This window comes from Chiroxiphia lanceolata, chromosome 19, assembly GCF_009829145.1.
Source record: "Chiroxiphia lanceolata isolate bChiLan1 chromosome 19, bChiLan1.pri, whole genome shotgun sequence".
NCBI classification, from domain to species: Eukaryota; Metazoa; Chordata; class Aves; order Passeriformes; family Pipridae; genus Chiroxiphia; species Chiroxiphia lanceolata.
This window is the reverse complement of record NC_045655.1, coordinates 10146788-10161006: the sequence shown is the minus strand read 5'-3', so window position 1 is coordinate 10161006 and position 14219 is coordinate 10146788. Positions and strand designations below refer to the sequence as shown.

At 56.2% G+C, this 14219-nt stretch overlaps 1 protein-coding gene across 2 annotated transcripts in view; it reads left to right on the top strand.

The window, feature by feature from the left end:
• The first annotated feature begins 188 nt into the window (after window positions 1-188).
• The window catches only part of FAM20A (FAM20A golgi associated secretory pathway pseudokinase), a 19570-nt gene continuing 5539 nt past the window's right edge, over window positions 189-14219 (top strand). For both annotated transcript variants that reach the window (XM_032707107.1, XM_032707106.1), the window contains exons 1-10: window positions 189-520; window positions 6279-6463; window positions 6635-6685; window positions 7280-7358; window positions 8529-8621; window positions 10107-10222; window positions 10692-10872; window positions 11141-11250; window positions 11576-11657; window positions 11738-11797. In XM_032707107.1, coding sequence (XP_032562998.1) covers window positions 189-520; window positions 6279-6463; window positions 6635-6685; window positions 7280-7358; window positions 8529-8621; window positions 10107-10222; window positions 10692-10872; window positions 11141-11250; window positions 11576-11657; window positions 11738-11797 — 1289 coding nt within the window. The remainder of the gene's footprint in view (window positions 521-6278; window positions 6464-6634; window positions 6686-7279; window positions 7359-8528; window positions 8622-10106; window positions 10223-10691; window positions 10873-11140; window positions 11251-11575; window positions 11658-11737; window positions 11798-14219) is intronic.

The window sequence follows — 14219 nt, the reverse complement described above, 5'->3', positions numbered from 1 at the left end:
CGGGCCCCGAGCAGCCCAGCCCGGTCCCCGCCCCGAGGTGCCCGCACCCCCCGGCTCCGCCGCTCGAGCTCCCCCGTGCGCCCTGCCCCGGGAGCCGGCGGCGGCGCGCCCGGCGCTGTCCCCGTCCCCGTCCCCGTCCCCGTGCCCGTGCCCGTGCCCGTCCCTGCCCCGCAGCTCCCGCACCGGCCATGCCGGGGCCGCGCCGGGACCGCCCGGCCGTGCTGCTGCTGCTCGGGGCTCTGCTGGCCGCCGACCTCTACTTCCACCTCTGGCCGCGGGCGCGGCGGGAGCTGCAGGGGCAAAGGGTTCCGTCCCCCTGGGGCTGCCCCTGCCGCCGCCGTCCCCCCTCCGCCGGGACCCCCGGCCCGCGCCCGCCGCCCCGCGCCCGCGCCGCCCCCGCGCTGCGCCGCCTCTTCGCCCACCCGCTGTACCGCACCGCCCCGCCGGGCCCCGCCGAGCCGCTGCTGGGCGCCCGCGAAGCCCTGCGCTACTACCGGCGGAAGGCGGCTCGCTGGAACAGGTGCGTCCCGCCGCCGCGGCACCCCCGCACCGGGCACCCTCTGTGCGGGCATCCCCTGCGCGGGCATCTCCTGGGCTCCCCTTGCGCGGGCACTCCCTTCCCGGGCATCTCCTGGGCACCCCTTTCCTGGGCACCCCTTTCCTGGACACCCCTTTCCCAGGCATCTCCTGGGCACCCCTTTCCTCGACACCCCTTTCCCGGGCATCTCCTGGGCACCCCTTTCCTGGGCACCCCCTTCCCGGGCATCTCCTGGGCATCCCTTTCCTGGGCACCCCCTTCCCGGGCATCTCCTGGGTACCCCTCTCCTGGGCACCCCCTTCCCGGGCATCTCCTGGGCATCCCTTTCCTGGGCACCCCCTTCTCGGGCATCTCCTGGGCACCCCTTGCACGGGCACTCCCTTCCCGGGCATTTCCTGCGTGGGCACCTCCTGGTCACTCCCTTTGCAGGCACCCCTTGCATGGACACCCCCTTCTCAGGCATCTCCTGGGCATCCCTTTCCTGGGCACCCCCTTCCCGGGCACCTCCTGTGCAGGCATCTCCTGGTCACTCCCTTTGCAGGCACTCCTTTTCTGAGCACCCCTTTCCCGGGCACTCCTTTCACGGACACCTCCTGCATGGACATCTCCTGGGCACCCCTTTCATGGGCACCCCCTTCCCGGACATCTCCTGGGCACTGTTTTCTTGGGAACCTCCTGGGCACTCTCTTACCAGGCACCCCTTGCATGGGCATCCCCTTCCCGGGCATCTCCTGGGCATCCCTTTCCCAGACACCCCCTTCCTATGCATTTCCTGGGTACGCCGTTCCCAGGCACCCCCTGTATGGACATCTCCTGGGCATTCCTTTCCCGGGTGCCCCTTTTCCGGGCACCCCCTTCCCGGGAATCTTCTGAGCACCCCTTTCTTGGACACACCCTGTACAAGCACCGCCTTCCCAGGCAATCCCTGCACAGGTACCTCCTGGGCACCCTCTTCTCAGGCTCCCTTTGCATGGGAACACACTTCTCTGGCATCTCCTGGGCACCCCTTTCTTGGGCACCCCCTGTGAGTGCATCTCCTGCACGGGCATTTTCTGGGAACCCCCTTCCCGGGCACCTTCCCTGCTCCTGCATCTCCTGAGCACCCCCTTCCTGGGCACCCCTGTACAGGTGTCCCTGCACTGGCATGTCCTGGGTGCACTCTTACCAGGCACTCCCTGTATGGGCACCTCCTGTACAGGTACCTCAGCTCTCCCAGCCACCCCTCCCCTGCTTAAGCATTCCATACCTGGGAATGGCAACAGAACCCCCTTGGTGTCCTGTGGCACCCCCAGTTGAGCTTGCACCCCATTTCTGGCTCTCTGCCCCACTGCCCTCCCCATCACCCCCCTCCCCAACAACCAGCCCCCCATGGACAGGCAGAGCTGGGCAGAGCTGGGAGGCACCTTCCTGGGGTGTGTCCTGCCCATCTCTGCTGACAGATTCCCAGGGAAAGGGATCCCCAGCTCAGTCCTCCTCCTGCTGCCTCTCCCAGCCCAAGCAATGGCTACAGGAAAACTCCCCCATCTCCTGCCCTTGGGGTGGGACTGTCACAAAGTGGGGGGACAGTGACAGTGACCTTCAGCACCAACTCCAAACATCAACTACATGAGCATGATCTGACCACTGGGCCCTGGACCCCTGATCTAACCCCCCTTGCAGGAGGGCTGGGACCAAGCTGGAAACATTCAGCATCCCCCAGGACCCCCCAGCTCCTCCCTACACCCCAACAGCTTTTCCATTCGTGTACAAACTGGGATACAACAGAGCACAGAGCTCCCAGTGCTCACAGCATCACCTCACCTGCAAGGGGACGGCAGCATCTCCCAGGGACCACCTCAGGGATCCCTGTCCTGGAACTTCCCCATTGCCCAAGTTTGGTTTCCAGCACCAGAGCGGCCCCTGCTCCTCCTGCCACCTCTGATGTTTGCTGAGCTGAGTGAGCAGGATTCTCAAGCTCCCACTTTCTCCACTTCAGTGCCTATCCCTGCTGTTTCTGTGGGACTCACCCAGTGCTGGTTCCATGTGAGATTCACAGGAGGAGATGATGGGAAGTGTTAATGGAAGGAAACAAAGAACAACCTCCATGGTTCAGGGTCTGGAACTACCCTGTGTGCTCAGTCAGGATCACCCCTACGAGGCTCTTCCCTGGCTCAAGTCAGTCTGGAGCACGTTGGATCCTTCATCACATCACCTGAAGTCCGTGGATGGTGGGTTTGGGCATCCCTGGCTGTGCCACGGACCCGCCTTGGGTGCACCTTCTCAGAGCTGAGCAGTGCCTCCTGAAGACATCAGGATTTGGGTACCAAGATGGACATTTCCCAAGATGGGCATTTCCCAAGAAAAATCCTGGTGGGAACGGGGGATTTAAACTGAAACAGCTCACGGCTTGATGGCTGCACCATCAGAAGTCCTGAGCCCCTGGTGCTGAGCTCTTTCTGCAGCGCTGGCATTGTGTCCACACCTCGCCTGCAGGACAGCCCTGGCTGTTCAGGTAGAAGTCTGCATTCCCTGATTTTATTTACCACTTTGTCTAAACGTGGTGTTGGCGACAAAGGCTGCACCTTCCCTCCTGCTCCGAGGTTTTGGTTGTGATGTCTCCGGGAGGAACGTCATGGTGCCATTTGTCCTTGACTGACTTCGCTTTGCTCCTCCAGGAAGGAAAGGGAGGCAGGGTATTGATTATTCCTCAGTCACCTTGAAATAAAATATGTGGTGCTCATAAGCGGGTAGAAGCTCCGGGGAGCACGGACGGGCCGAGGTGACACACAGCGGCCTCTGCAACGACCTGCCAGCAACCACTGGTGCTGCAAACTGAACAGAGAATCAGGTGGCACTTGCCAGGGCTGGTGCTTTTCAGGAGACCATCAGGTTGCTGTGGGGATGGAGGAATTCCTCCCTCACCAGGAGCACCTCAGGGCCCGTGTCCTCTCCAGCGTGGTCAGGGAAGGAGCCATCTCTGTAATTGCTGAGAGCCAAGGGCAGTGTCCTCGTGGGAGCCAGGAATCCATGGCTTTCCCTCCCAATCCATGGGTTTAGCAAAGCTGCTGCTGCTGTTGAGGATTGAAGAGTGAAGTCCACAGCAGCTCCACACCCAGGCAGGAGAGGGTGAGAGCTGAGTGTCCATGTGGATCCTCTCCTGCGGCGTGAAGAGGTGACGGGGTGACAACACGTTTCTCCATCACCCATAGGTCTGGCTGTTGGCAGAGCAGCTTTTGGAGCAGCAGGATGCTCCTCTTGAGTGGAACAAGCTGCAGCTTAACCTCCAGCACAGCGTGTCTGTCTTCATTTCTGCAGCCAGATGGACATCATCTGGATGGGGACTCTGCCAGCTCCTGGAGTGGCCCCAGGACACGTCCCGTTTGGATACCCGTGGCCAAGGGGAGCACAGCAGTGCTTGTCCCCCTCCACAGAGCTCTCTGGCTGCTGCCCATCACTGTGCTGTTCCCCAGCACTTCAGTCAGGACCAGGAGTTTGATTGCAGGATGCAGAACCAGCTGCAGAGACTGATGGGGATGCAGGAAGGAAACGGCAAAAAAAACCATCCACACCTCTTCAAAACCAAAAAAAAAAACAAAACCAAAAACAGAACCCTTAAAAGCTCCAGAGATTATTTTTATCCTTGAAGGAACAGCTTTGAAACCCCAAACTCAGGGCACTGGTGGCCTGAGCCCAGTGTCACCTCACTCTCAGCCCCCCCTCCAGCCCAGCTGAGAGCCAGGGCCACCCTGTGGCTATTTATAGCGGGGTAAAAATGAACCCTGTTTTTATATCATTATGCCTTTTTGCAGAGATCTGTTTTTACAGGGAAATATTTCAGGAATCCTGAAGGAAACAGGGAGGCAGAGGGAGCTGTATTTTGGGTTTAAAGTCTGGGAAGGGGCTGGCTCACCCAGGGCAGGGCCCATGTGGGTGCAGGGCTGGGATCTGCCTCCCCTTGCATAACCACTGCATTTTTTTCCCCACTGATAATCCCTTGCTCACTGCCACCCCGGGGGAACAGCCTGTGTGCATGGGAGGCAGGAGAGCAAATATGGTAAAATATTTGGGCAGCTTCCCTAGGGAAAAATCCTGAGTCATTCTTCTACATCACACTGGGGTTTAATGTCCCTGGCTGTGGTGAGGGTTAAGGTTGTGCCTCAAAGAACTGTCCACAGGAAACCTGGCGCAGGGCAGCAGCATGGAAGGGTCAGGGCACATCCACTGGAGCTGACAGCATTCCAGGGCCACATCCCTGTGCACAGGGGGGCTTCTGCCTCCTTTGCAGCCAGCCTGAGCAAAGAGCTGGAGCAGGAGGGAAATGCTCCAGCACCATTCCCTCTGACCACACACACGTGGACTTCGTGCTGTGGCTGACCTGGTCCAATGGAAAGACAAACAAACTGGGAGAGGGAACAGGCTCCCGTGACCTGTACGTGCAACCTGTCTCTCCAGTTCCTAGATGTTTCCCAGGATACTACTGAAACATGTCCCTCACCTCCGGAAGGTTCATCCCTTGCTTGCAGTTAGCCTGGACTAATCACGCTGTTTAACCTGCTTGGATGGAGAAGGATGATGGAAAAAAACACAACCAAACCCCAGCTGTTGGGCTGAGCAGGGAAACAAAAAAGCCAGCCAGCACCCAGGAGCCCTTTATAATATGATAAATGCCTTGGTGAATGGTCAGCACTCGCTGCAGCATTTCCGAGCTCAGGCTCTGGCTGAGGTCTGGCCAGGAGTGTGGCACTTCCCTCTCTCCAGCCACTCCATCCCAGCCTGCGTTAATGTCCCACTCCTTATCAGCCCCCAGCTCCTGTTTGCTCTCAGAGATGTGTCCTGGCTCTTCCAGTGCAAACTGAACTTTCCCTCTGTCAGGACTGGCTGCTCCATGCACGGCCCGGGCAGAGTTAATGGGAAACTGTCACTCTGCTGGGTGGAGTGAGTGACCTCTCCTTTCCAGAGCTTGGGTCCCAGCCTTGGAGGTCTTGAGGCTGAGGAAAATGCTGACTAGTTGTAGAGATGGTTTTGGATTATTACTGAACTTGGGAGGCCCCTTCAGCTCCACCTGCCAAGAAAGGACTGGGTAGGACCTTGATTTTAAGAGACGATGGGCAGGATGCTGCCGGATGGCCTTGTCACATCCCTGCTCACCGAGCTGAGGGCTGTGAATCTGCCCATGGAATTGCAATTTGTGGCTCTCAGTGACTTTTTTCCCTGCCCGGGACCTCTAGCTTCAGGAAAAAATTCTGTCAGAGGTGTAATACTATAAAGACTGTCCTCTGTGGACAGACAAGACCCCGTTGTTCTCCTGGGCTTCCCAGACACCTCACTGAACAGTCAAGACCCAAGTTATCTGCTGTCACATCACCTCCCCTCCTCAAACCCGGCCAGGAGCCTCTAGTTCCTCTGGGAAGCACTGCATCCATCCCACACCAGCTCTTTGTGATGCTGGAGGTGCAGTTCAGCTCCAGTCATGCCCTCCAGGTCCTGGTGGGATGAGGAAAAGACAACAGAGTCCCTCGTGTTTCCCTGAGGCCGCTTTCCAGGGCTTTACAGAGGCAGAAGGTGGCACAGCTTGACCATCTCAGTCACTGCTCCCTGCCTCAGTTTCCCCTCGGGTGGCACCCAGGGTCCTTATCCACCCCATGTCCCTCCAGCTCTACTCCTGGCACCCTCCCCACTCCCCAACGGACTCCGGGCTCAGAGCACTCAGGTTTTCCATCCCATGGCTTATCCTCATCACCCTGTCACTGCTCTCTTCCAGGAGACACAAGCTCTACAGGGAGGAGCTCAACCTGACCTCCCCGGCAGTGCCGGTGCCGCTCCGGCCAGAAGCCAGCTGGCTGCAGTTCCACCTGGGCATCAGCAGGGATGGGCTCTACCCACGCTCCAGCCCCGTTGTTAACAGGCTCCTCTGGGACATGCAGGAGTTCCCCACCATCAGTGCTGGTGAGCACCTTCCTACCACGGGAGCTGGGATGGGCCAGCTGGGAGCTGCGTAGGGCTGGGGGGCTCCAGCCCCCACAGATCCCTTCTGCAAACCTTTGGAGCCTGGGAGAGGGGGGGTCTGCACTGGAGACAGAGCCCAGCGGGGTCTCACCACTGCTCCTGCCCTTGCAGATTACAGCCAGGATGAGAAGGCACTGCTGGGAGCCTGTGACTGCAGCCAGAGTGAGTGTGGCACTTGGGGCTCACCCCTGCACCCCATTGCTTGGGCTGGCCCCATCCCCAGCTCCTCCATCCCAGCCTCAGCCAGGGAAATGCAAAGCCAGGCAATACCAGGCTCTTCTCCCTCCCATTAAACCCCTCCACCCCAGCAGAGGCTGGGATTGTAGACCATGGAATCCTTAAGGTTGGAAAAGACTTCTAAAATCATCCAGTCCAACTGTTCCCCCAGCACTGCAAAGCCCACCACTAAAACATGTCCCCAAGTGCCACGTTTAGATGTTTTTTGAGCACTTCCAGGGATGATGATTCCACCACTTCCATGAGTGGCCTGTTTGATGTGGGTACCAGGACACTGGTACACCACTGGTTTCTGCTGGGGAGGAGAAAAGAGCCCCCAGGGGGGATGTAACAAATGGCTGTTGGGAGAGGGGCTGGAAGGAAATCTCTGTGGCACAAGGGAGAGGGGGGAGAAGAAAAATAACTAGAAAGAGAGGAGCAGCTGGAAGGGGTGATGGGATGCACTTGCTGGGGTGGAAAGCTGAGTTGTGCTGGGGTGTGTAACTGCCCAGTCCACTGATATCCTGTTTCCTCCCCAAGTCGTGAAGCCCAGCGGTGTCCACCTGAAGTTGGTCCTCAGGTTCCAGGATTTTGGGAAAGCCATGTTCAAGCCTATGAGGTAAGGACACCATCAGAGCCCCCTGAGCCCCCTGCAGAGGCAGAACCCTGCTGTGAGTGAGGGGTGTGAGCATCCTTGGCAGGGCCAGCCACACCACTGCCACACCTTCCCCCTGCCCCACTCAGCTTCCTGGACAGCTGAGAAGGTTTAATTATTCTTGGCTGCTCACACCATCCCAGGAACACACGTGGATAAACACCAGTGTTCCCACGCTGCTATTGATGTTGGATATTTCTCAGTTCACAAATGCCAGACTGCAAAGGACACTTGTTCTCCTGAGAGCTTTACCATTAGGGACTGCTCGTTTCCTCCTCTTCCCCAGCTGACTTTGGGGGTTTACCTTGTTTTTCCTTGGATTCCTAAGAGTGTTTCCAAGAAACAGCCATCAGTCCATCTCACCTCAAACAGTTTTAAATTGCTTCTGCACTTATTTGCAGCCCCTTGGGACTCTTCATGTCTGTTCCCCCTCACTTCACTGTCCATGCACAGGCAGGGCACCTGGCAGTGTGGTTTCCTCATCCAGAGGGCAGCCAGCTCCTCTCCTGTTGGTTTCCATCCACCTCTGCCCTGTGTCCATCAGTGTCCAACGGGTCCTGGAGGGGAAGGAAAGCATCCCTGCACTCAGCTGAGCCAGGAGGGCTCCACAGTGCCCGTGGGCTTTCCTGTGCCATGCAGCTGCCTGGGAGGCTAAGCATCAAATCCACGTGCTGCACATATTGGGCCACTGTGTGGCAGCCAGTAAACTGGATTAGGTGAGCTGGTTTCCCACCTCAGGGATATGAGAGCATCAAACCTGAGCCTTTCTCTGCCTCTCACAGGGTCAGAAGAGGCACAGCACAACCTCCAGCACCCCTTGATGCTGTACCCACCTGAAACACTGTCCCAAGGGGGTCTAAGCTCTGGCACAAGCAGATTTAAAGCCCACAGTCAGCCCTTCTGCCTCCCTCACCCACCTGGCACTGAGACAGGGTGCAAGTGCTGCTCCCTGGCAGAGCAGGTGATGGCTCCAGCTCGGCACTGGACGCTTTGGGTCCTGGCCTGGGCACCTGCAGCTCTGCCCCGTGGCCACGCAGGGTCTGTCCCTGAGCCCACCTGCTGTCCCTGTGTGCCACCACTGTGTGTCCAGGCTGCCTGGCAGCTTGGTGAGGTTCACCCCCTGCTCCCTCCCAGGCAGAAACGCGAGGAAGAGACTCCCGAGGACTTTTTCTACTTTGTTGACTTCCAGCGGCACAACGCGGAGATCGCCGCCTTCCACCTGGACAGGTGAGGACCTGCCACAGCACCGGCCTCCTCCTCCTCCTCCTCCTGCTGCCAGGGCCTGCTCCTCTGCCCACAGAGAGCTTTGGCACGGGAAAATCCATGCTGAGCCCAGCTTGGCCTCAGGGAAGGGATTGCTCTGGAGCTGATGTGTTATTTGGGGATGGGGCGGCTCTGGCTCTCACCTGACCCCCCAGGAGTCAGCTTTGCCTTGGCCACTGCATGAGAACAGGTGAAGTCCAGGTTGGAACAGGTCAGATACTCACCTGGTTGTCACACAGCCACACACACACATCCCTCCACTGCATCCAAGTGCAACGCTGAGCTCTGGGCACAACCTGGGTGCCCTCCCAGTGAGGGAGTCACACGCTCAATCAGCAATCAAGATGTGTTTTGGATGGAGATAAACTGCAGAGATGCAGTTTTAAGCCCTCAGCTAATGAGCAATTAACCTGGCACCTCTTTCCAGCAGAGTTTGTATTTAATAAAATCAAATACACCCTTCTCAGAAGATGAGGGCAGCAGCCTTTCTCCCCTCAATGGGATGAGTACTGAACATCAAGGGAAGGCGATCCCTGATGGTGATGGTGGATAGGGGGTCTCTAATTCCTTAGGATAAGCAGGACTAGGCTAAGTCCTGTAGCTCAAACTCCAAGAAGGGGAAAGAGGGGAGCTGAATTCCCTTCCCAGTTCTGCCCCTACATCACCACAGTGACTCTGCTTGACTCAGCTACCACCAGCTCCCTCTGCAGCTCCACCGCCACAAAAATGAGGCCAGACTGCTTTTTCTGAAGTGCTTTGTGGTTTTTAGAGCTGAAAGATGCTGGATGAAAGCAAATATTTTTTTTTTCCCTTTAAACATTGCTCAATAAGTAACAGGCTAAATCCTGTTTTGTGCCTGATTCCCAGGAGCAGAGGACATTACCCAAGGAGCAAAGCAGAGCATTAGCCCGTTCACCCCGTGTTCCTGACTCAGCAATCAGCAGCAGCTTCCCACTCTCTGCCAGGAATGCCTTCCTGCCCCAGGCCCTGAGGTTTTTAAGAATATTTTAGAGGAATCAGCTGGGTTTGAGAGGAGGGGGTGCCTCCTCAGCCACATTGTACCGGGATCAACATCTTTTCTCTGTGTCAAACCAACACTGTAGAAGGGCCTGAAGGGCTGTTCTGGCCCCTGAAGAACCCCACTTGTGTGCAAGGGGATGGGAGAAACCGAGGCAAGACCTGTTAGGGAAAAAGACAGGAATCCTGGAGAACATCCAGATTGTTCCTGGCAGCAGCTGTTAAAATACCAAAATCCAAACTCAGCCACATTTTGGCCCAGAGGGGCAAAACGGCTTTTTGCTAGAGGGAATCTGGGAGAAAAAAAACCCCACGTGGGTACAGTGGTCTGAAGGCTCCTGGTTCCCTGGCAGAAGGGGTGAGGGCAGCACCTGCCATCCCGTTGTGCCAGCCTGTGCAGCAATGTCCCTTTGCACTGTGCCCTCCGTGCAGGATCCTGGATTTCCGGAGGGTGCCGCCCACAGTTGGGAGGTGGATCAACGTCACCAAGGAGATCCTGGAGGTCACCAAGAACGAGATCCTGCAGAGCGTGTTCTTCGTCTCACCAGGTGGGCCAGCCTTCGGCTGCTGTGAGCTGGGGCGAGGCAAGTTATGGTCCAGGTGGTCTTTAAGGCCCCTTCCAACCTAAACCAAACCTCTGTTGGTCCGTGGTGGGAGGAAGGGCAGGACCTGCTGGCAGAAGGGGCCACAGGACTCCTGCTGTGGTGCAGAACTGAAATTCCTGGGTGGAACAGGTGCACAAAGACAAGGTTACAGCAGAGGTGTCCCTCTCCCAGCCTGCAGCTGGAATCATCCACCAGGTCTATTTATCTGCCCTCTTTTCCTGACCTTTCCCTTAGTGTGGGACCAGGTCTGTCCATCAGACAAAATCCCTGATTGGGCAGTTTCCCATCCATGAGGTGGTTGTGTCACAGCATACACAGTCACTGTCCCACAGTGGGGAAGGGGTCAGCCCAGGCCACCTCACAGCCTCCTGGAGATCACAGCTCCTTTCCCTGTTTTCTCCTCCCCTCCCAGCCAGCAACGTCTGCTTCTTTGCCAAGTGCCCCTACATGTGCAAGACGGAGTACGCGGTGTGTGGGAACCCTCACCTCCTGGAAGGGTCCCTCTCTGCCTTCCTGCCCTCCCTCAACCTGGCACCACGGCTCTCCATCCCCAACCCCTGGATCCGGTCCTACTCGTTTGATGGAAAAGAGGAGTAAGTGGGTAAATGATGCTGCTTCCCATAATATCTGCACTGCAGGGAGCACGTGGGGACAGACACACGGACAGAAACGGTGCAGGCAGAGGAAGGTTCAGGGTGCCCATAATTAATCTAATAACTCTCTCAAAGCCTGGGCGTTGGCTGGGTTTGAATTCCAGCCTCCTGCGAGCACAAGGAGGGAGGTTTAAGTCCAGGCTTGGGGGGGCTCTTGGGACACAGAAGCTGCAGCTGAATGAGTCTTCCCCTTCTCCATCTCCTGCAGGTGGGAAGTGAATCCTCTCTACTGCAACACAGTGAGGGAGATCTACCCCTACAGCAACGGCAACCGGCTGCTCAACATCGTGGACATGGCCATCTTTGACTTCCTAACAGGTATGATGGAGGGGGAAGGACATTCCTCCCATGTAGGCCTTCAGCATCAGTCTTCCTGCCCTCTCTCCCATGCCATGGAGTTTCTCAAGGCCATCCCCTCTCCTCCAGAGACAGTTTGGGGAGGCTGCTGTCTCCCCACAGCCCCCCCCCAGACTCACCCCAGCCCACTCCCCAGCAAGGTGAAAGCAGCAGCTCTGAGCATCTTAAACGCTTCCAGCATGGCAACAAATATTCCATGTAGACCTGAAAGAAAACACAGGATAGTTTAGAAAACCACCAGGTCACAGGCAAGGGAAACTCTGTTCCTCTGTCTGCCCTTTGCCAGGGAACATGGACCGTCACCACTACGAAATGTTCACCAAGTTTGGGGATGATGGATTCCTCTTGCACCTGGACAATGCCAGAGGGTGAGGCTGCAGGAGGAGGGAGGGGAGGGGGGAAGGGGCTGGGCAGGCACTGAACTCTCTGCTCCTTGCTTTACCCCCAGGTTTGGGCGGCATTCCCACGATGAAACCTCCATCCTGGCTCCGCTGTCCCAGTGTTGCATGTAAGTACCAGCTTCGCCTTCCTCCCCAGGAATGTTGGTGTTCCCTCTGTAATGGGAACTGCTGGAAGTCACCCAGGCCTGGCTCCATCCAGCAGCACAGGGAAGACCCTGCTAATCCCAGCCAAGGGGCAGGCTGGATGCTGGAGCATGGGAATACAAGTGGAAAAGCATTCACTGTTAAACCAGGAGATGCTGCCCATTGGATCAAGCCCTTCCAGAAGGCTCTCCTAGCATTTCCCAGCTCATCAACATGAGATGATATCAGAAAGCACAGAAATCTCCATCCAAAATCCTGGTGGAACTTTGATGCAGTTAATCAAGTTTCCTCTTCCCACAGCATTAAGGGGAAGCTCAGAAATTTAACTATTCAAACCCTGCCTTCCCCCTTTATTAATTCATATAAGTCATCAGCTGAAAGTGAAATTTAAGAGACAGAAAAAGCTGCTCTTCCCTGAGGTTTTTTTTTTTAGGTTTCTTTTCTTTTCTTTAGGTTTCTTTTCTTTTCTTTTACCTCTTTCCTTGCTGTACCTGCTCAACCTCACCCTCGAGGTGATAACTGCACTATCCCCACACACCTCTATTACTGGGTCTAATTTTAAGAACTGTTATTTGCTCCAAGGAGTCTTTTCATTTATAATTGCGGGCTTGCAGTGAATCCTCCTTCTGAGCTCTTATTTTGTGCAGTTTAAAATTAACTCTGCCTCTTAATTTGATCTGCAAACTGTAACATCCACAGGTCAGATCATTCTCATTCTTCCAGATCCACCCCCCAGAAACGGGCTCCTAATTTAATTCTCCTTGTAAAAGGCAGTGGTAAGAGAACCTGCAAGCTGCACCTTGTCATAAACCAACCAGGACCAAGAACAGTGTAAAAACAACTTGTGCTGCCTGAGGGAGACACGCAAAAACCTCATTTCCACAAGAACCAATCCGTTTGGAGTGGGGGAGCATCCAGAACTGCTTGGAAGGGAAGTCAAGAGGTTTACTTGAGTAAGCACACAGAGGCCACAAATTTCAGCCTGCCCTGACCTGGACACAGCCCACAGAGTCACCTCCTTGCTCCTACACAAAGCCAAGCCCTGTACATGCAAGGAGGAACAAACTCCTCCAGCCCCTCCAGACAGAGGGAGCACTGGAACCACAGGGATGCTGAACAGCTGCTCCCTTCCCTGTTAAACACATCCATCTCCTTCCCAGCTGAGTTCTTCTCCAAGTCTGGCTTCCAGCAGATTTATCTGGTATTTTTAGCTGCCTTTCACAACTCCCACCCCAGCCCTTGTCCCACACGTTGGAGCCTGCAGGTCTCCTCTCCCAGCACAGTGAATGGCACAAATACAGCCGTGCCATGAGCTGGTCTTTTCCCTGAAAGGGTCAAAACCCTCCTCGAGGCTCAGACAGGCTTGAAAACAGCCCCTACTTAACCTAATGAAGTCCCTGGAAGGCTCTGGGTGAAATCTTCAGCAGTTCAGCACAGCCACGGGGTCACAGCCACCCCGTGGGAGCAGAGCGGGGCTGGCAGCAGGATTTCCAGCTCACGCTCCTCTCCGTGCTCTGCTTGTTGTGCAACTGCTGCAGCATTAAATCAGCCTTTCCCCACGGGGTCAGACTATCCCGTTCTCCACCTCCAAGCCCTGTCACTGTTGGGAGCAGAGCAAACACAGCTGGTGTTTACCCACAGCAGCTCTTCAGCCACCCGCTGCCTCGGAGGACAGCGCACAGATGCTCCTTCACATCTGCTCCCCACACAGCCTCCTCTGGCAGCAGCAGCACCTCACAGCTGGGATTTGAAGCCTCGTTGCCAGCCTTCACACTTGATCAATTGATCATTTTTTTTTCAGGAATATTAATGCAGGAGGATGGTGGCTGCCCCCGTGGCAGCTGGTCATGGCACTGTCCCCCCTCCCTCGTGCAGGAGGCATCGCTGACCACAGACATGCACCTCGCTCTGCTGCTCCCTGTTTAGATTAGATATTAGGAAAACATTTTCATGGAAAGGGTTTTAAAGCAATGGAACACCTGCCCAGGGAAGTGGTGGAATCACCATCCCTGGAAGTGTTCAAAGAACGTGTGGACGTGGCACCTGAGGACATGGTTTAATAGTGAACATGGTGGTGGCTGGGTTGATGGTTGGATGTGATGATCCTAAAGGTCTTTTCCAACCTTAACAATTCCATGATTCTCCCCAGCACGTGGTACAGCCCAGTGGCTGCCCATCCAGGCACAGCCACAACCCTTTCCCAAACAGCACATGGCCTGTTACAGCTGCAGAGAGCCAGATCAACATTCCCAATCAATGCCCTGGGTAAACAACAGCCATACAGAGGCAAATTCTGGAGCTGCCCAAAATGGATCTGACTACACCTTTTTTCCATCTGAAAATTCTGTCTCGGCTAAATCCAAATGGTTCCACAAACGTGGACCA